This window comes from Neovison vison, chromosome 9, assembly GCF_020171115.1.
Source record: "Neovison vison isolate M4711 chromosome 9, ASM_NN_V1, whole genome shotgun sequence".
Classification (NCBI taxonomy): Eukaryota; Metazoa; Chordata; class Mammalia; order Carnivora; family Mustelidae; genus Neogale; species Neogale vison.
Genome location: NC_058099.1, coordinates 7,515,743 through 7,536,471, shown reverse-complemented (window position 1 = coordinate 7,536,471; position 20,729 = coordinate 7,515,743). Strand labels below are relative to the sequence as shown.

The 20,729-nt window shown below is 54.2% G+C and overlaps 1 protein-coding gene across 2 annotated transcripts in view; it reads right to left on the bottom strand.

Moving 5' to 3' along the window:
* Nucleotides 1-20,729, bottom strand: part of ENG (endoglin) — a 31,676-nt gene that overhangs the window by 10,501 nt on the left and 446 nt on the right. For both annotated transcript variants that reach the window (XM_044264834.1, XM_044264835.1), the window contains exons 2-4: nt 11,918-12,060; nt 2,828-2,968; nt 130-292 (exon numbers count right to left, since the gene is read on the bottom strand). In XM_044264834.1, the coding sequence (XP_044120769.1) occupies nt 130-292; nt 2,828-2,968; nt 11,918-12,060 (447 nt within the window). The remainder of the gene's footprint in view (nt 1-129; nt 293-2,827; nt 2,969-11,917; nt 12,061-20,729) is intronic.

The window sequence follows — 20,729 nt, the reverse complement described above, 5'->3', positions numbered from 1 at the left end:
ATTTGTGACCTAGGGCAAATCACATCCCATTTTGGAGGCTTAGTGTACACATCTGAGAAATGGGCCAGAGGAATTCACATTTCCTCTGAGCGGAGACCGGAGTCCATAGAGGCTACAAGGGAAGCTGACCTTGGTCCAGGCGGAGGAGCACGCTCTGAGGGTCGTTCAGCTCAGCAACAGAGACGATGGGGCCCTTCGTTTTTGCCCAGTTGAGAAACTGGTTCTGGGTGGTGAAAGGGGGCAGCTGTGTGGTGTTGATTCCTGGGGGCCCTTGGAAGATCAGTGTGGGGTTCTAGGAAGACACAGGAAGGCTCAGGGTGCTGCTCCTGGGCCCCGAACCCCCCTCTGTCCCGTTCAGGAGGTTGGGAAGTAATTTGGGGAGGCAGCCAGTTGGCTGAGGAGGCAGGGCGGAGACCCTCATCAGCCTCCCACCGAGAGCCAGATCTGTCTCCTCGCCCTTCCATCCGTCCTGGTGCGGAGACAGATCCTTGTTTATCCCACTGTTCGAACATCACCTCCCCACCCCGCCAGTCTTATACAACCCACACTTGGGACATCACGTGGCTGGGGTCTGTGGGGCACAGCGTCTGTCCGGCCCATCCCCACGTGGTGTTGGACCCAGAGTGGGCACTGAGCAACACTCGGCTTTCCTGACATGTCAGCTTTACCCAGACCTAGCTCACTGCAGGTGCTCCCTGCACAAGGGAGGAAGGAAGGAAGGAAAGCAGAAACATGAATAAATGAATGAACGAAAGACTAATGGGGATTGTCCCTGCCCTGGGGGATCTTAACATCCAGAAACGAGTCATGCATCAAGTCACTTGGAACAACAGGAGACAGAGGATGTTATTGAATAGGAGGGAACAAGACAGGTGTCTGGATGGACAGGGAGGGGCACGTGGGTGGCCCTGGAACCTCACGGCCTCTGCTGCCCAGGCCTCAAGGGGAGACCCTGGTGGGCCTGCGGAAGGAAATAGGGCAGACTTCCTGGACGAGGTATTCTGCAGAAGCCAAAGGATTCAGAGGAAGCTGTTGGGGCCCCAGACTCCCTTGCGTTCCATCTTCAAAGCCAAGGATGTTGCTCTCAAGCCCCTGCAGCCTGAGGGCTTCAGGCTACATACTAAGGGGGACTGCCTGGCAGTGGCAGTAGGCAGACACCATAGAAAGGTCCACCTAGAATGGAGCAGGATTTAAATAAGGGGGCAAAGTGGTGAGCACCCAGGTGGGGAGCTCAGACCCTGTGATGGCAGGGCTGGCGCAGTGCCCTAGAGCTGGAGGAGGTTAGGGACCTTTACCCAGCCCGACTCTCAGGGTCATCATCTGTAGAATGGGGATAAAACAGGGATGAGGGGTGAAGCTTTCGTCTGTCCCCGGTGCTGGGTCAGACACAGGTCTAAGCTCCAAACCCGACTGGGGTCCCTCTGGGGGAGTCCCTGTCCCCTTTCAGGTAGCTATAGCCTCCCCGCTGCCCCCTGCCCACTCCAACAATACCCCACCCCCATCCCTGAGTATTCTTAGCTCTCGGGGAGGAAGGACTGGCCTGGGCCGGAGCCAGCAGCTGCTGTGACCTTCCTGCCCTGTGGGTGCGTTTCATGTTCCCTGCGTCATTACCCCCCCCCCCCACCGCCCCAGGCTCAGATCCCTGCCTATAGCGCCCAGGAACGGGAAGGGGAAGTTAAGGGGGAGGAGGAGCCCTGGCAAGCCCTGGCTGTCCACAGAGCTTCGATTTACTCCGCTGAGAACTGAGGGAATTGCCACATGGGGCTGGTCCAGTTCTGCCCTCCTGCCTGGCTTCCGGGCGTCCCTGGGCTTTCACGCTGGCCCTATCTGTCCGTCTCTGCTGGCCCTGTCTGTCTCTGCAGTGCCTGCTAGGAGCCTGGATTCCTCACCCCACCCCCAACCTCTGTCTCTGGGCATGTCTCCCAGGCAGCCCTGGATCCAGGTCTGTGTTGGGTTCCCAGCTCCCCTCCTCTGTCTGTCTGTCTGTATGTCTGTCCGCCTAACCCTCCCACAACAGGCCGGCTCTTCTTAGTTCCATTTTTCTTTGTGTTTCTCTCCCCCTTATTATCTTTGCTGTCCGCCCCCACCCCTAGCCTCTGCTTTCTCTGGCTGTAAACAGCAGCTGCTCGCATCTGGGACCACCTCCCAGGGCCTTCCCACGGGGGAGGCAGTGCGCACAGGCCACCCTACCTCCTCCAGCCCCGACCCCTCCCACCCCCGCTGTGGGTCCCAGCCCATTGACCTCCTCTCTCTGGCGGACGTGCCTGACACTTAAAACTGGAATTTTTGCAAAATATTTTTTCTCCAATGTAGACCATGTTCATTAGAGCAAATCTCGCAAATTCCACCAAGTGTGAAGCACAAATAAGTAAATGTCTCTCCGGATCCCGTTTCCCCACCATAACTACTATTAATACCTTGTTAGTTTTCCTCTTCCTCTGTACTTAAATATTTTCAAACATATCTTGTAACTTTTCCAAAGACAGTGACCAGATTATGTTACGGGAGGTCACTGGGCGCACTTCTGCCACTGGGCAGATGGGAAGACCGGTTAGGCAAGAGGACTGGCCTTGGCCAGGGTTGCCCTTCAACCTGATTCCCACATCTGGGTTTGGTTTCTTCGCCCCAGACCCTGCCGCTTTCGGGGTTCTCTCAGGCAGGGTCCCATGGGATTCACCAGGCAGGGTGAATAACGTCAGAGTGAATGATGGCAGAATGAAAAAGAGAGGCAGGGTGGCTGGGGCAGGAGAGCCTGGCCCACAGAGACAGACAGCAGGGGCCTCCCGTGGTCAGAGCCTCAGCCCATGGTCAAGGGTAACACACTCACGAAGGCCAGGTTGAGGGGGATCCCTGGGGCTTGCAACCGCAGCAGAATGTTCTTGTTTGCACTGAGGACCAGAAGCACCTCTCGGGGCTGAGTGCCATTTTGGTTGGATTTCTGGACAGTCAGCTCCAGCTCCGACAGATCCTAGGGCGGGGAAAGGAGAGTGACGCACACACACAGACCAGTCAGACCTGCACAGGCTGTGCCACTCAGATCCGTCATGAAGACTCACTCCTCAGCAGCTTCCCCTCCACTCTCCCTGCCCCACTGGGCTGCCCCGACCTCCCAAGGCCCAGCACTGTGCCTGGCCATTGGGAGAAGCTCAAAAACTATTGGTTGGGTACAGGGTGATTGGTTTCATCAAATCCAGAGATTTTAAAAAAATTGCAAGAAGCCTGGACTTTATCTAACAGTGGATCAGTTTGCTGTTTCTGTGGCGTGCCTGCTGCATAAAAGGCCTGGGACCATCTGCATGACTTGGACAGAACCCTGTGCCCTTTCTCTATTCTTAGGCAGCAGGATCAAGGCAACAACCTCTTCCCGGTTTCCTACATTCCTGTTTGCCTTCCTAGTTTAAAGTACAAAAATGCCCATATTTTTGTTGATATAGTACCATCATTTTGCTATAAGACTGTGAACTTGAAATCATTACATCCCGAGGGGTACCTACTGCATGAAAAATGTTAATTGATTGTGCTGTGTGCACTTAGAATGCCTTCACAACAACAGCCCCAGCCCAGTAATAATAAAGTCTAACACCTGCGTAGCGCTCACTGTGTTCCAGGACTGTCCCAAGGGATGAAATGTATTGACTCATTTCATCCTCACAACCTTAAGATGTAGGCACCATTATTCTCACTTAACGGATGAGAAAAGGAGACACAGAGAGGTGAAGTCATTTGCCCAGGATCGCACAGCAAGTATGTGCACAGCCAGGTTACAGACCGGGGAGGCCTCCGTTTTAACCATAAGGCTCCACATTTTTCTACACCTTCTTATTCCCAGGAAGGAAAAGGACACAGCGATCCCCAAGGCAGAACTTCTTTTGAAAGAACAACCTCAGAGGCGCCCAGATGCTGTGGTCTGTTAAGTGTCCAAGTCTTGGTTTCTGCTCAGGTCGTGATCTCAGGGTCGTGGCTTTGAGCCCTGTGTCAGGCTCTGTGCTCTGCATGGAGTCTGGCTTGAGAGTCTCTATCCCTCTCCCTTTTCCCTTTGAGACTTCCGCTGTGCTTTCAAATAAATAATTTTTTAAAGCTTTTATTTATTTGAGAGACAGAGAAAGGATGTTTAACCAACTAAGCCACCTAGAAGCCCCAAGGAAGAAAGAAAGAAAGACGGACAGACAGAGAGGAAGGAAGGAAAGAAGAAAAAGAAAAGAAAGAAATAGAAAGAAAGGGAGGGGCACCTGGGTGGTTCAGTGGGTTAAGCCTCTGTCTTCAGCTCAGGTCATGATCTCGGGGTCCTGGGATCAAGCCCCGCATCGGGCTCTCCGCTCAGCGGGGAGCCTGCTTCCTCCTCTCTCTCTCTCTCTGCTTGCTTCTCTGCCTACTTGTGATTTCTTTCTGTCAAATAAATAAATAAAATCTTTTAAGAAAAGAAAGAAAGAAAGGGAGGGAGGAAAGAATGAGGAAGAAAGGAAGGAAGAAAGAAGGAAGGAAAGAAAATAGAAGGAAAGGAAAGGAAAGGAAAGGAAAGGAAAGGAAAAGGAAAGAGGAGAGAAGAGAAGGAAAAGAAGAAAAGAAAAGAACAGGACCTCAGATCTGCTCAAAGACTTTCTGAACCAGTGAACAGGCAGGAATAAGGCTCAGGAGCCCGGCCGCAGACTCACGAACACAATGATCAATGGAAACACTCCACTGAGAAATTAATTCCAGCCGCTCTCCGGAGCTGGCGGCCTCTCCAACGGAGATGAAACCTGACCCCCTAAATCTCCTTATGCTTATCGAAAAGGAGAGAGGTATTTCAAGATGAAGACATCAGTGGAAAGTTTTAGATTTCACTTCCAATTATCTCCTGGCCGTTTCCCCAGCTGATGTCACAGAGCCCGACAGCGCGTTTCAGCCCCTGGAAAAATCTGCCCAGAAATATTTCCGTTAGTCGGTAATGACACCATAGTCACTCTTTGTTTGTAACTTTGCTCTTTAAAACAAAAGAGCAAATAACATGATTTCATTTTCAATGTTTTACAAGTAACTTTCATTTTAGTGAGCTATTGACTTTGTCTGTGGATCACTATTCTTAGGCGAATTTATAGAACGATAATAGAGGTTTCAAATTTATATTTTATAAGTTCACATTTTTGATTAGTGTTTTCTAATGGGTTTAGAACCTTTTGGTTTTCAAAATATCTTTTTTAGTCAATTTTTTCAAATATTTATGTATTCTAGGGGTATCTGGCCATTCAGCCGGAAGGGCATACGACTCTAGATCTCAGGGCTGTGAGTTCGAGTTCCGTGTTGGGTGTAAATAAATATTTAAAAAATCTAATATCTATGCTTTCTAAACGTATTATTTTTTAAAGATTTTATTTATTTATTTGAGATGGAGAGAGTGAGAGAGAGCACAAGAACAGAGGGAGGAGAAGCAGATTCCCTACTGAGCAGGGAGCCTAACATGGGGCTCAATCCCACGACCCTGGGATCATGACCTGAGCCGAAGGCAGACACTTAACCGAAGGAGCCACCCAAGTGCCCTAACGTTCCCAACACTTCAAAAATTAAATACTGGATTTAATAGATTTCAGTAAAACATGAAATAAAAGCTAAATGTCCGAACTGACATTTTGTTCCAGGATGATGACCATTATCTGAAGTTCTTATTTAATTCATTAATTTTTCTAAAAAATTGAAGTGTAATTGGCAGACCGCTTGAAATTAACCTGAGCAAAGGGAGACCCACTGTGGGGGTGTTGGGAAAGGCCCAGTGCCTCTGACCTGCCAGAATCCTTGAGAATGAGAATCACTGAGGATCTCTGAGAATAGAGCTGCCCCCCCCCGCCCCCCCGCCTTCTAACTCTGATTGCGTATGTACTGTTAGCTTGAACAATCGTCTAGGATTGCACAACTCTGTGTATCTACTAAAAACCATTCAATTGTATAATGGGCAAATGTTATCTGGATAAAAGCTGTCGAGAAAAACAACTGAGTATCAGTCATTTCACAGGGTTCAGCCTAATCCGTGCCTGGCCCTGTACTGGGTATGTTACGTGGGTTTTCACTGAGGCAGGGTCAGGTATCATCCCATTTTACAGATGCAGCCATCAAGGCTCAGGGAGGAAATCTCCCAGGGACCTGCCCCGGGGCGTAGTCGGGTGCCAGAGTGGAGCCCACGGTCCCTGGACCTCTGGGTAGCTCTCCCGGGCTTCCCTACGGTTCATCCCTGTGCTGACCCATCTGCCATCCAGGGGAGTGACCTCTGGGGCCCCGCACACAGCAAAGGAATGGGCCCTGAGGTCTGGAGACGCTGCTGACAGGCTGCAGTGGGTGAGGCCCGTCCTCTGCCCCTTGGTGGGCATCCACAGACCGAGAGCTCCGTGGGTGACACAGCGGCCGGGGGCACAGCCTTGGAGCTGGCAGGGAAGAGCCCTGTCATGTCCATGGTTGGACAGTCATGGTTGTTGCTGCTCGGCGACTGTCCCTGCTCCTCTGTACCTCAGTCTCCCCGCTTGGTAGGACGGGGTTGGGAACAGATACCAGGTGGCGCCCTCAATAAAGGAAGTTAGAAAAGAGAAGCGGACGTCAGCGTCGGGTCATGCAGAGGGTGAGGGCATTAGGAGACTGGAACTTTGTGGGCATCTTTGTCACTCAGCCCTTCACCCACCACTCAGCTGTCTCTGTGGCCCTCCTCATAGAGCTGGGGGCTGGAGAGCGGCTGGGGGCTGAGGCCCAGAGACGGACAGCCGTGGGGCGGGAACACACAGCAAGTGAGCGGCGGGCAAGCTCCAGGAGCTGGGAAAGCTGGGCCCCTCAGGGGGTCTCTGAGCTCCCGGGACCTGGCTGAGTCCGGCTGGTTACCAGAAAACCCGAGTCTGGTTTCCACAGCAAACATTTCCATCCTCTAGCCCTGACTCATCATTGGAGTCACTCACACACACTGACTTCCCTCTTCCCACCCCCTAATCCCCCAACCCAGAGCCCAAAGGCCAAGCAAGGGGTCTGCCTCGCCCCCTCCACCTCGAAGCGCCCAGTCTTCCGAATGGCACCCTGGGAAGTCTGGGAGCCCAGCCGAGGGAGGCAGGCCGGGCCGGCCCCTCACCCCCAGCTCCGACCTGGGCCAGCTCAGGCCTACTCCCGCCCCTTCCCTGAGTGGGTGGGCGGGAGACCGCGTTTCTATTTTCGTGCCAGTGTCCCACAGATGCCATTGTTGGCCCAGCGGTTGGTGGCGGGAAGGGGGGATTTCGGTGAGGAGGCCCTGAGCACTAGTAGCCACTTATAGAAAGCTGTTTCCAGCAATTCTTCTAGGAGCGGAGCCTTGGGGCTGCCTGCGGCCCCCACCCTCCAAGGGCCAGACTGGAGCCGGCCAGAATGGAGCCAGCCGTCCCTCCGTCTACCCCAGCCCTTCCCAGCCGAGTCAGAGGACACATACAGGCAGGATGGCAGGGGCAAGGGGTCAAATCCAGATTGACCTGAATTCAAAAGTGGGCTCAGTCATTAACCTGTGACCCTGGGCAGTCACTGGTCCTCTCTGGGCCTCAGTGTCCTGGTCTGGAAAATCGGCGGAACAACAGGCCCCCTTCGTAGACTTGGGAGGACCGAGTAAGGTGCTGTGCGCAAGGTGGGGCGTCCATGCCCAGCGAAACACGCGGTTGTAGATGGGCTCTCGTGCCCTGAGATTCCTTCCTTGCCCACTCACCCAGAGGAGCGCCATGGTCTGGGAGCTGAGGAGGTTGGCCTTAAAGGTGGGCCGCAGTTAGGGAGAACTGGGACATGTCGAAGCTACGCCTCCCTGTGGCATTCTCCTCTCTGGGCCTCCATCTCCTTATCTGCGTGGCGAGGAGGTGGGCTCGGAGATGTTCTAGTATCGTGTGGCCCCTGCTTTTTATTCTGCCTCCTGGGGTCCCCGTGTTTGGTATCCCGGAGTCGTGGTCCCTAGCCAGGTGGACACTGAGTGGGCTTCCAGAACCTCCCAGGAGAGACGTGCTGCTCCCCGCAGCAGAGGACCCCTGGTCAGCCCCTGTTCCTCCCCCTCCCCCGTTCATTTGCCAATCTGAGAGAGCCAGCGCTGGGCCCAGCCTGGGGCTTTTGCACAGGAAGTGGGCACAACTCTATCCAGGAGCTCGGCAGAGACCAAGACTGACACCCCTCCGCAGCCAGAGATGAACAGCGAGTGCCACCGCTGACCCTGTAGCGAGGTCACTCAGCGAACGCTCACCTGCATGCGTGTGTACTTCCTTCCTTCCTTCCATTAACCATCCATCCACCCCGCCACCCGATAGTGACCGCCAGACTGACCCTGAGCTGGACCCGGGGACACAGCAGCGAGAGAGCAGGCACCATCCCCGCCCAGCCTGCTGCACCCCCCCATTCGTACCCTGCCACCGGGATAAGAATACGAATGGCAGCCCCCACCCCCACCCCAGCCCACCCTCCTTTCTTCTCCCCTCCTCCTCTTCATGAATACTGATGTGGGCAACCCAGCCGGCTTGCTCCAGCTCTGCCAGGCCCGCCCCCCAAACATAGTCACCTTGCCGCCCTCCTTTTGGGTCTGGAGAAGCTTCTACCAGCCATGCAGTGCCCCCTCTAGGATGGGACGAGAAAGAGCCCCACGCGGCCCTGGAAGGAGGCTCAGCGCTTATGGGCCGGGAGTTCTGGAGTCCAGGGACCCAAAGCATGGACACGGGGACGGGAGCAGGCTCTGGGTGGGCACATCCCTCCGGCCCTACAGGTACCCGGGGGGTGTGGGCAGGGGTGCAACCGGAAGAGGGTCAGAGAAGGGCCATTGTGGCACCCGAACAGGGGCTCTCATTGCCTAGATCTGAGAGTGACACTGCCCTCCACAGCCCTTCGCAGCCTCCCAGGACAATCTCGGGGAACCCTGGGCCCCTCCTGCTCTCCCTCTCTGCCCGAGCAGCCTTGCCTGCCCCTCTGGTCAGGAATGAGTCAGTGCAAGAGCCCGGCATCCGCTGGGGGGATGGTGGGGTGTCCTTGGCTCCCCGGGTTTGCCCAGAAGCGGGGTGAGTCAGCAGCTGCCCCAGCTCGGTCCCGGCAGCCTGGGGTTTGTGAGGAGGACAGCAGATCCGTGCAGTCAGTCTGACGGGAATCGCTGAGACACCAGGCCAGCTTCCTGTCTCCATGGGTCAGGATGTGACCCCGGGCCCCCTCCCGGAATCCGGGCTCCGGCCTGCCCTTCGGGGACCTAGCGAGATAGAGCCCCTGCCCAGCGGCCCCTCATCTGTCTGATGCAGACCTCTCTTCCCTGAGCCTCTTGGCGGTCACAGCTCCTCTGCCGCCCACCCACAGGAAATCTGAGGGCTTGAAGGCTACACAGGGGTGGAGGGGAAAGCCATCTCCGCGTGCCAGGGTTTGAAGACGGCAGCCCCAGGTCGGGAGGGCTTGGGCTGGTTGCTGAGACAGCTGCCGCCCACGCGCCTGCTGCCAGCTCCTGTTTCTGGCCCTGGGCCTTTGCTTGTGCAGTGCCCTCTGCCCAGAATGCCCTTCACCTCCCTCTGTCTGGCTAGACACCGAGAGCCTTCCACTAATGCCCGTTTCCCTCCACAGCCCCATGTTCCCCTGACTGCCAACGCTATCACTCAGTACCGGGGCTGCGGATGCCCACCTCTGCCTCCCCTGGCTTGGGAGTGCTTCAAGGGCGGACAGAAGTTGGGCTGCTTTCTCTCTACACCATCAATGCCCGACACAGGCTGGGCACTGAGCAGGCAGCTGGCAAGGACTGTTGTTGGGAGGGGTGGCGGGGACAACTGTTAGGCTGTGGACCTGACTCCAGGGGGCTACCTGGAGAGGAAGGTGCCTTCCATGTCACAGCACAGGGTCTCCAGGGATCGTGGGCCCTGGGGGCAGCGAGGCCAGGAGCCTCTCTGATGGGGAGGCCCACCTCTGTCCGGCTGGACCTCAGCTGCCCCCTCTGAAAAGAGATTCACAGCCCCTGCCTTAGCTACCTGGCCACAGTCACCTTTGGGGATCAAATTAGGAGACTGACATGAACATGTTCTAGAAACTGAAGCATGCAGGGAAACAGGAGGGTATTACAGGTGAGACCCAGAGGTCAAAGATAATAACATATGATAACAACAAGATGTCATTGTTGGCAGCCCTGCCCCCAATATTTGTCTGCTCTACCCCACTGGATCCTTGCAAACCCCCCACGAGGGAGGTATTATCATCGTCCCCATGTTTCCCGTGGAAGATCAAGAGAAGAGGCCGAGGTCCTGCTGCTGTAAGGCGGGAAGGCAGAGCTCGGTGTGCAGACGTCCGGCTGCAGGGCCCGTGTTCTTACCTAGCGGTGCATTCAGAATGCACTCATGCAGTCAGCAAACGGCTATTTGCTATCTGCCAGGCGCCCTGGGCCAGATTCTGATACTCAGTGATTCTTCACGGAGCCCCTGGGCCCAGGAGCTGTGTGTGTGTGGCAGAGTGAGGGAAGGAGCCCCCTCTGCGTGCCAGGCACTATCTGAGGTGCCATAATGTACCCAAGGCTGGAGCCCCAGTCTCCACCACCCCCTCAAGCAGACAGGCCTGGCAGGCCTGGGGCTCATAGCCTGGCTTCTTCGATTGAAAGCCAGATGCTCCGTGGACTGAGACCCCAGAGGAGGTAGGGAGCGATGGGAGGGTCCATTGTCATGATCTCTAGGATGACATGCGTTGACATGCGACCAGACTCAATACAGTGGCAGGGCCTTTGCAGCTCCCCAGCCCTGTCCCAAGGTGACCTATAAGCTCCTGCCACCATGAACCACATTTTGACCCTAACCAGAGTCTGTTCACCTTTCTGTGCGTTCACTCTGTCCTCAGTTCTTCCCTACCAACTCCTTCACTCCTCTTGGCCAGGAGGGCTATTGCTGCCTTCAGGAAGCCCTGTCTAATCCCACAGCAGCTGCACTACCCCTGCCCTCTGCTCCCCAAGAGAACGCCCATCACCCAGATCCTGGCTGGCTCTCTACAGGTCTATTTCCCCCAGACCTGGGCACTCGGTAGGGGCTTTTCTCAGACTCTGGCCCATTGCTGAGTGATTAGGGTGGGGGGATCCCGGTCTCCTGGAGACCTGTTCAGCAGAACAAACAAAATGAGCTTACGGAGGGCAATCTCATGTCCCGTAGCATTGCCAAACTTGAAAAAAATTACAATGGCTTTGGAAACCATCTAACGTGTGTCTGGCACTATCTCAGTTCGGGGATTATCGAGGCCCACAGTCCTGGTGGCAGGCAGGGCGGTGGGGAGCAGGCCCCCCTCGATATTGGTGGTCTGGGCACCATCTTATCGCCGCACAAACGCAGGGCAACTCAACAGTTTCAGGAGCAGCCTGGCCACAAGCTTCCTGAGCTGACGCCACTGAATCGCTATCAGGAACTGAGGCCACACAAGCCAGGTGCGGCCACCAGCCCCGGCAGGCCAGACGCTGCGAGAACCCAGATCTGCTGGGGGAGCCAGGGGACAGCCTAACTTGGGATCTCCCAGAATCTAGTGCGAACTCTGGCCTTGGGTATGTGGCTTCACCTCTCTAGGCCTGCCTCAGTTTCCTCCTCTGAAAAGTGGGGGTAATAACAGACTCAGAGAGAAAGCCCCGTGGGAGGCTTCAGTCTGCCGAGAAGCAGCAAACTCCCCCACCATGACAGGTGCACAGGTGACAGCTCAGGTGGTCCATTCCACCGCTCATCTGGCTCTTCTCCACTCCGTCCCTGGCCCCACCCAGCCCTTCCCACCTGGGACTTGTGGCATCCAGAAGACCTCCATGATGTTGGCCCCAAGAATGCCATCCCTTACCAGCCCTGTGAGATGCCCCTGTCTCCCTCCTGGCAGGGGCCCTGGTGAGGACACAGCCTGCTGCTCCAGGGACAGGTACAAGGGAGGCTCCCTTCATCTTAATGGCCCTGGATCTTTCTCTGGGACCCCAACCCCAATCCTGCCACCAGGCACTCACCCTTGAGGATTCCAGGAAGAGAACGTGAACTTCAAGTGTGGCATTTGGGACCTGAGCCACGCAGCCCTTAGAAACTTGACTTGTAACGTATGTCACCTTGGCATCCACAGGCTGTAGGTCACAGTGGACTGTTTCTGCGAGACCTGTTGGGGAAACACAGCCAGAGAGAGCCCCAGGTGAGAATAAGGTAGTGATAATCACTCCCACAATCTGAACGCCTAGCACTTGGCACTGGCTTAGGGTTTTCTGCATCCCACAGCTACCCTACAAGGCGGATATCATTCTGTCTATTCCACAGATGGAGAAACTAAGGCTCAAGAAGGAAAAGTCTCGGGACGCCTGGGTGGCTCAGTTGGTTGGACAACTGCCTTCGGCTCAGGTCATGATCCCGGAGTCCCAGGATCGAGTCCCGCATCAGGCTCCCAGCTCCACGGGGAGTCTGCTTCTCCCTCTGACCTTCTCCTTGCTCATGCTCTCTCTCACTGTCTCTCTCTCAAATAAATAAATAAAATCTTTAAAAAAAAAAAAAAAGAAGGAAAAGTCTCCCCACGAGGTCATGGTGCAACTAGGGGCAGGGTTGACAGATAAAATGCAGGATACGGGTTAAATTTGAATAAATAAAAAAAGCGATTAAATTTTTTTTTTTTATTTGACAGAGAGAAATCAGAAGCAGACCAAGAGGCAGGCAGAGAGAGAGAGAAGGAAGCAGGCTCCCTACCGAGCAGAGAGCTCGATGCGAGACTCGATCCCAGGACCCTGAGATCATGACCTGGGCCAAAGGCAGCGGCTTAACCCACTGAGCCACCCAGGCGCCCCAAAAAGCGATTAATTTTTTAAAGTGAAAGTATATCCTGACTATCACAAGGGACATATATACTTATACTTGAAATTTTTTTCATTGTTTATCTGGCACTCAAATTGAATGGGGTATCCTAAATATTTTTTTTTTCAAAGATTTTATTTATTTACTTGACAGAGATCACAAGTAGGCAGAGAGGCAGGCAGAGAGAGGGGGGAGCAGAAGCAGACTCCCCGAGGAGCAGAGAGCCCAATGCGGGACTCGATCCCAGGACCCCAGGATCATGACCTGAGCCGAAGGCAGAGGCTTTAACCCACTGAGCCACCCAGGTGCCCCAGGTGTCGTATATTTTTATTTGCTACCTCCAGCAGCCCTAGCAGGGGGGCTGGGCTCACAGGTGTACACACCCAAGCCTCCGGCCAGTTCACTCCCAAGGGAGATGAGAGCTAACATCAGGACAGGAAAACTTCCCGTCCGCGCCTTGAGGCGGCTGGGAGGAATGGGGCCAACGAGGATTAAGAGTTGCCAGGCCCCAAGGGAGGGAGGGAGCCAGAGGGTGGCCCCGGGTTCAGAGGGCAGCTGTGGGAGGAGGCCTGGGCCACAGGAGCCTGCTCCTGGGCTGCCCGGAAACACAGGTCCTGAGGGAAGGGAATGGAATTTCACCCTGACCCGGCAGAGGAGGAAGAGGAAATGAGGCCCCTACACCTCGTCCTAAGGAATGTGCCGAGGAAGGGGGGGGGGGGCTCCGGAGGAGGGAAGGAGGACAGAGAAGGGGCGACTGGAAGTTTGTGTCTCCATCTTGTCGCGCTCACTTCCTGTTTTCTTGGAGATCAAAGATGGGCGCGGAGGGGCTGGCAGCACGTCCAGCCGTCGCCAGCTCAGAAGAGGGAGTAGGGAGGCTTCTTCTGAATCCCAGGCCTTGGAGATTTTTCTCCTAAACCAGCCTTGCTCGGCTCAGGACCCCCAGAGGTCAGAGAAGGACTTAAGATGGCCGTCCCTGGCCTCCGCCAGGCTACCCACCAGCGGCACCTTGGGAGGGATAAGTTCAAGACAAGGGCGTTCGGCGACTCCAGGCCTTGTAAGTCCTTGGCCTGGTCCTGTCCTGTGTGCAAGGCTCACAGTGCGAGTGTCCTATGGCATTTGATTCAAAGCAGGGTCCCTGGAGCGAGGCCGACCTGGGTTTGAATCTCAGGCCCGCACTTACTAACTAGCTCTGTGGCTTTGGTGAACAGTTTTCCCCCTTTGGGCTTCAGTTTCCTCATCTGTGAGAGGACAGCACCCACAAAACCCTCGGAGGTTGTTGGGAGGATTCCGCAAGAACAGGGCGTATGGCGATTCTTTGGGTTACAATTATTTGATTGACTTCAGTCCTTGGAGAAGAATGGACTGTCTTAGGGGAGTAGGGGTTAAGTGGGGGGATGGGGCGGTCTGCAGGTGTGGCACCTCTGGCTTGGAGGTCACTAGTGTCCCAGGCCAGCAGACCCCCTCATCCCAGCAGATGCAAGGGCTGACACCATCTCCTGTTGTCCCAATCCCTGGTGACCCACTAAACCCCTTGGTGCTCCCCACCCTCTCTCTCCCTTTCCCTATCAGCGAACACAGATTTCTTGGCTGCTACCTGGTCCAAACCCTTCCTACACAGCTAGGGAGACTGAGGCCCGGAGAGGCAGGACGGGCCAGAGTCATACAGCGCGTGGCTGACCAGGCTGGGCCTCCGACCCCCTTCTCTCCACATGACCCAGGGTCTGGCCTGCAGATTAGCACAGTGCCTTCCTCCTTTCCTTCGGACTTTCCCTGCCCCCTCCCCAGACTTCCAGGAACCCCAGTTCCTCCTGGATCGCCTGGGCCGCCGGGGGGCCACCTCCTCCATGCCGTCAGCGGGAGAGGCCACGGGCCTGGCCATTATGTAATGATCAGATAACAGGCCAGGCTGGGAGATCAGATAAGAGGTCCATTTATTTTGGGGCCTTTTCGAATCCTGGCTGCCCCCACCCCGCAGACGAGAATGGGGAGACAGGAGGGAGTATGACGCCCGGGCCTGTCTCCCGGAGCCGGAGGCGGGCCCAGACAGAGCTGAAAACAATCCCCTGGCACCAAGGGAAACGCCAGGGCCTCCCGGGACCCGGGTTGGAGGAGGCGCCGCTAGGGGCCTGGGTGACCCGGCCCCAAATGAGAGACCTAGGAGCTGCCTCCCCACCTCTGTCCCCTTCCTCCTCCACCCCCACCCAGGAGCATAGGACCACCTCGGGGATTTCCGCCTGGCCACCCCAGCGCCTTGAAAGGCCACAGGGAATAATGGTCAAGCAACACCAGAGCCAGACGACCTGGGTCAAAGCCCAGCTCTACCCCTCAAAACAAGGGTCACCTTGAGCAAAAGCCTAACTTCTCTGAGCCTCAGTTTCCCCATTTACAAAACAGCTTTCATCACGCTTACTGAGAGCCAGGTACTGTTTTGAGGCTTGACATGAGTTCATTCATTTGGTTCTTGCAGCAGCCCTACGGGTGGGTGCTGCTCTTGTAACCATTTGACGCCTGGGGAGACAAGATCCGCGAGGGACAAGAATTTGCTCAAGGTCGCCCAGCTATTAGGAGTCAGGGTCTGTATTTGCTGCCAGGCAATCCGGCTCTGGCACGTAGCTGTGTGTCTGCCTGGTACCCAGTAAGCATTCTGAACACAGTGGCTCTGATTACTTCCTAATTTCAGGGTAGAGCCTTTCAAAAGGCTTTCTCTGTTTTTTTCCTCTTCTTCAATTACCCAGCTATCCATCCACATTTTGCTTCTTTCAGGTTCCCAGTATAGCCTCCCAGATGTCCCAGCTTCCAGCTCAGTGCCCCTACAAGAGAGCCCTCAAGGCTCCCTTCTCCAGTCTTCCCTGTGGCTCCTCAGTGCCCACAGGGTCAAACCCATGCTCCATGGGCGCCTGGGTGGCTCAGTGGGTTAAAGCCTCTGCCTTCGGCTCAGGTCATGATCCCAGGGTCCTGGGATTGAGCCCTGCATCAGACTCTCTGCTCAGCAGGGAGCCTGCTTCCTCCTATCTCTCTACTGCCTTTCTGCCTATTGAGATCTCTGTCAAATAAATAATATCTTTAAAAAAAAAAAAAATCCATGCTCCACCACCTAACATGGGGTTAAAAAGTGCAGGGATCTGCGGCATCTGGGTGGCTCAACTGGTTAAGCATCTGCCATCCGCTCAGGTTGTGATCCCAGGGTCCCAGGATAGAACCCCACCTCGGGCTCTCTGCTCAGTGGGGAGTCTGCTTCTCCCTCTCCCTCTGCCCCTGCTCATGTGCTCGCTTTCTGCCTCAAATAAATAAATAAATAAATAAAATCTTAAAAAAAAATAGTGCAGTGATCTGATGGATACCAAGGTTCAGATCCTGATTCTGCCAGCTTTCAGCCTCCTTTCCATGCCTCAGTGTTATTATCCATACAGTGGGGATGACGGTGATCACAACAGCTTCCTCATCGAGTTGCTGTGAAAGTTGGTCCCATGACACAGGGGCAGGACTCTGCAGGCTGGTGGTGCCGGAGGAGGCTCAGGACTGGCAACTGCTCTCATGAGAACTTACACCCACTCGGGAGAAGTAAGCTCTTCCTCCAAACACACCTCATTCCCTGCAGCTTCCCTGCTCTCCCCCAGACCAATGGTCTCCCTTTCCTCCACCTCTTGGTCAATTTCTGTTCAACCTTCAAAGCCTTGTTGTGAAAGTCTTCTCGTCGGGACTGATCCAGTGGCACTCTAGCTGGGAGGACCAGTGTCGGGGCAAGAAGGAGACCAAACCTCATCTGCCCTCAAGCAGAATGGGGCAGTGGTTAGACCCTGGGCGCAAGCCCCAGCGGCTCATTCCTGGGCTGTCACTTGGAAGAATTCCTTCACCTGCTGGTGCCCCAGTCTCCTCAGCTGTGAGGTGGGGGAGACAGAAATGTCTGCATCCCTGGGCTTTTGTGAAGGTTAAGTCTGATGGTACACATCGGATCTAGAGCGGGCAGGGGCCGAGAGTGGGGGCTGGGTCAGTGTCAGCGGGGATGTTGGTCTCTTCACCCCCATCCCTGTCCCAGGTATGAAGTCAGCTCAACCCTGGAGGATGGGTCCGGAGCTGGGGCTGGAGCTGGGGCTTAGTGTCACTCTCCGTCTGGCTGAGATGAGACAGAGTCTCAACGGTCATGTCCCCACTGTCCCCAGGGACACATCTGCTCCTGGCTCACACAGTTCCTCTTTTATCTCCTGGCAAATGGGAAGCTGCCCTGAAATGCGGGCTCTAAGAGATAGGTATCTGTGGTCTCTGTGCTGTGTCACTTGCCCCATGTCTGGAGAGGCCCAGATCCCCACACAGGTGGTGGGCAGCACCAGGTTCCAAGTCCTGCCTCTGCCTCATCTTTTAGCAAAGGCTTCTCCACACTTTGATCCCAGCCACCCGACACGGGCCTCAAATCCCAGCACCCCCCCCTCTTTCTGGGACTCTGTCCAAGTGAAATGCTCCAAAATACAGGAAGAGGTGCATGTACCAAAAACGTGCACGGCGGTGGTATTTATAACTAGCCTCAACAGGGGAATCACCTAAATTTTCAACAATAAGGGATTCGTTTGACAAATGACGGGATGGCACATCGAAGAGAAAGAATATTCTGGAACCACAAAGGGACGGTTATGGGGTCTACATGACAACATAGAAACCTTCTGGGTTAAAAGAAGGGTGCCCAAGTCTCCCAAATGTTGATCCATCTTCCTTAAAACTACCTTCAAGAGCTAGACAAAAGGGACACCTCAGTCAACTGGGTGTCTGCCCTTGGCACAGGTTGTGATCCCACGGTCCTGGGATCAAGTTCCACATTGGGCTCCCTGCTCAGCGAGGAGCCTGCTGCTCCCCCTGCTTATGCTCTCTGACAAATAAATAATTAAATTCTTAGAAAAAAAAAAAACAGCTGAACAAAAACTAGTAGGCAACCCACCTAACAATACTGATATTAATGAAGGAACTTGGGAAGTGATTTTTTTCCCCTTCTTATCGGTTTTCTTTGAAGAGTAGACTGAAGTGACTATATAACTAAATGGCTCTTTATAAAAATCTACATGTTTGTCCTTTAAAGAGAAAAAAAGCATTCCAATGTGGCAAAAAAAAGTGTCTTAGAGACACTTTTAGAGAGAATTCCCTAGAGAAAGCTTGTGCTGGAGAACAGGGACGTCAGGATTGTCCCCACGCGTGCCGTGCACGGTTACTATTTTATTCTGACAGGAATTCAGCTTTTTCTCTGTTTCGGCTGCATGTCATTGAATACAGATTCATTTGCTAGGGCCCAGGCTGATGGACATTAGGGTGGTTTCCAGTTGGGGTTTTGTTACAGGTACCTATGGACAAGCAGCGCCAAAGGGCTGAAGGCTGAGGGCATACACGAGTTAGGGTTTTGAAAGATTCTGCCAAACTGCGTTCCCAGAAGGCTGGACCCATTCTTGGACCTGTTTGGGACCCATTTCTCAGGCCTGTTTGAGGATGTGAGGTCACTCCCACCGCATCCCCTGGCGTGGAGATCTGAGTTCCACATTGCCTGCCCTCCACGAGCCTCAGTTTCCCAGACTATCAAAGAATTGGGCTGGATGGTTTGGAATGCCCTTGAACCTTATGATTACTGGGGTACTGGTACCCACTTCCAGAAGCAGATGAATAAATTATTAGTTTTTCCAACTGGCTATTAAACACAAACAGTATTAAAAACTAAATTTGGGACGCCTGGGTGGCTCAGTTGGTTAAGCAGCTGCCTTCAGCCCAGGTCATGATCCCAGCATCCTGGGATCGAGTCCCACATCGGGCTCCTTGCTTGGCAGGGAGCCTGCTTCTCCCTCTGCCTCTACCTGCCACTCTGTCTGCCTGTGCTCACTCTCGCTCCTCTCTCTCTGACAAATAAATAAATAAAATCTTTAAAAAAAAAATACTAAATTTTGGGGGCGCCTGGGTGGCTCAGTAGGTTAAACATCTGCTTAGACTTGGGTCAGGTCCTGGGATTGAGCCCCACGCTGGGCTCCCTGCTCAGTAGGGAGTCTGCTTCTCCCTCTCCCTCTGCCCCTTCACCTGCTCATGATCTCTCTAACAAACAAACAACATCTCTTAAAAAAAATTAAATTTGTGAGTGCCTGGCTGGCTCAATGGAGCATAAGACTCTTAACCTTAAGGTTGTATGTTCGAGCCCCACATTGGATATACAGACTACTTAAAAATAACTTTTTTAAAAAAGATTTTATTTTTTTATTTGACAGAGAAAGACACAGTGAGAAAGGGAACACAAGCAGGGGGAGTGGGAGAGGGAGAAGCAGGCTTCCCGCTGAGCAGAGTGCCCGATGCAGGGCTTGATCCCAGGACCCTCGGATCGTGACCTGAGCCGCAAGGCAGATGCTCAACGACTGAGCCACCCAGACACCCCAATTAAAAATCTTTAAAAAAATTTAATTGGGGGCGCCTGGGTGGCTCAGTGGGTTAAGCCGCTGCCTTCGGCTCAGGTCATGATCTCAGGGTCCTGCGATCGAGTCCCGAGTCGGGCTCTCTGCTCAGCAGGGGACCTGCTTCCCTTCCTCTCTCTCTGCCTGCCTCTCTGCCTACTTGTGATCTCTCTCTGTCAAATGAATAAATAAAAAATCTAAAAAAAAAATTTAATTGTATAAGCTTAAAAGGAAATATTTTTAAAATGGTAATAAATATTCCAACTCATCACTTCCTAATTATTTTACTCCACTTTACTATAATCTATGCTCTGGAGGTCAAACGTCTGTTGCGTCAATGTGGTAAAAATATCGGACAAAGTGCTGGGGTCGCCGCATCCCACCTGCAAGCTTGCTGAGGCGGTAGCTTGAAATCGACCATAGAGGAACATTCACAAACACCATCCCCAGCGCCCTCCACCCCATTGTTCATGATTTGCCAGCACACCGCTGCCTTCCATCCTAGAAAAACAGGCCCTGAAGATCTACATGGATCTTTCTCGAATGATGAGAGGACAGTGTTATCAAGCTAGAAATGTGCGAGCAGTGAGAGAAACAGGGCGGCCTGGGAGGCCTATCGTGGAGCTCAGGTAGGCTTCTGTCTGGGCTGTGTGAACTTGGCAGGTCACGGCCTCTACTTCCTCTCCTGGAAAATGGGGAGATGAAGGCAGCCATCTTGCTGGGAGCTATACTGGGCGGGGGTGGTGTTGGCGCATACTTATTACACGTGGTTAGGAGCCACAAGTCTAGGGTCAAATCTGTGCTAGGTTATTGAGCGGCTGTGACAGTTTCCTGTGAGCCGTGAAGTAGGGCTTTAGAGACCAAGGACTGGGGACTTTAAAATGCCACAAGGTGGGATCAGGTAGGGAGGTGGCCTCGGCTGTTCTCTTCCCACTGCCAACCCCAGATCCTTTAGGGAGTTTCTGGATATGCCGTGGGTGAAGGAGAGCCCATAGGGCTGTCCTGTGGCTTCAGGTAGGTGAGGGGCGGACACGGCAAGGCGCACATGAGTGGGATGGAGGTCTGGGTGTCCCCAGCTCCTCACAGCCTCTCTGGTCAGTGTCAGAAGGCCGCAGAGCCAGGACTGTCTAGAAAAGCCCCCCAGGCTGAGCTGCCCCCGCAGAACACTTAGTCTGGGCCTGTGTCCCCACCCTGCCGCATCTTGAGGAACAGAGGGTAAGTGGAGGCAGAGAGAGAGTGCTCTAAGTTCAAGAGTGTTCTGGGGGCCGCTCACAGGCCCTGGGGAGGTGAGAGGCAGGACCTTAAAGCTGATCATAAAGCTGCAATAACAACACAGAATCCTCCAGCCTGCTCCGAGCTCTCTCTACAAGCACGCTGCCCCCTCAACAGCCCCAGAGGAATTCTGTCCCCATCCCCACTTTGCTCAGCGGCCCGAAAGCCATCTCCCAACATCACACCGCCAGGAAGCAGCCATGTGAGATTTGAACCAAGAGCCCGAGTGCTGACTGTGAATCCACACACCCTCCTCCCCACAGGTTCCTCAGATGGGAACCTTAAGGCTCAGAGAGGGCAGGAGACCCTC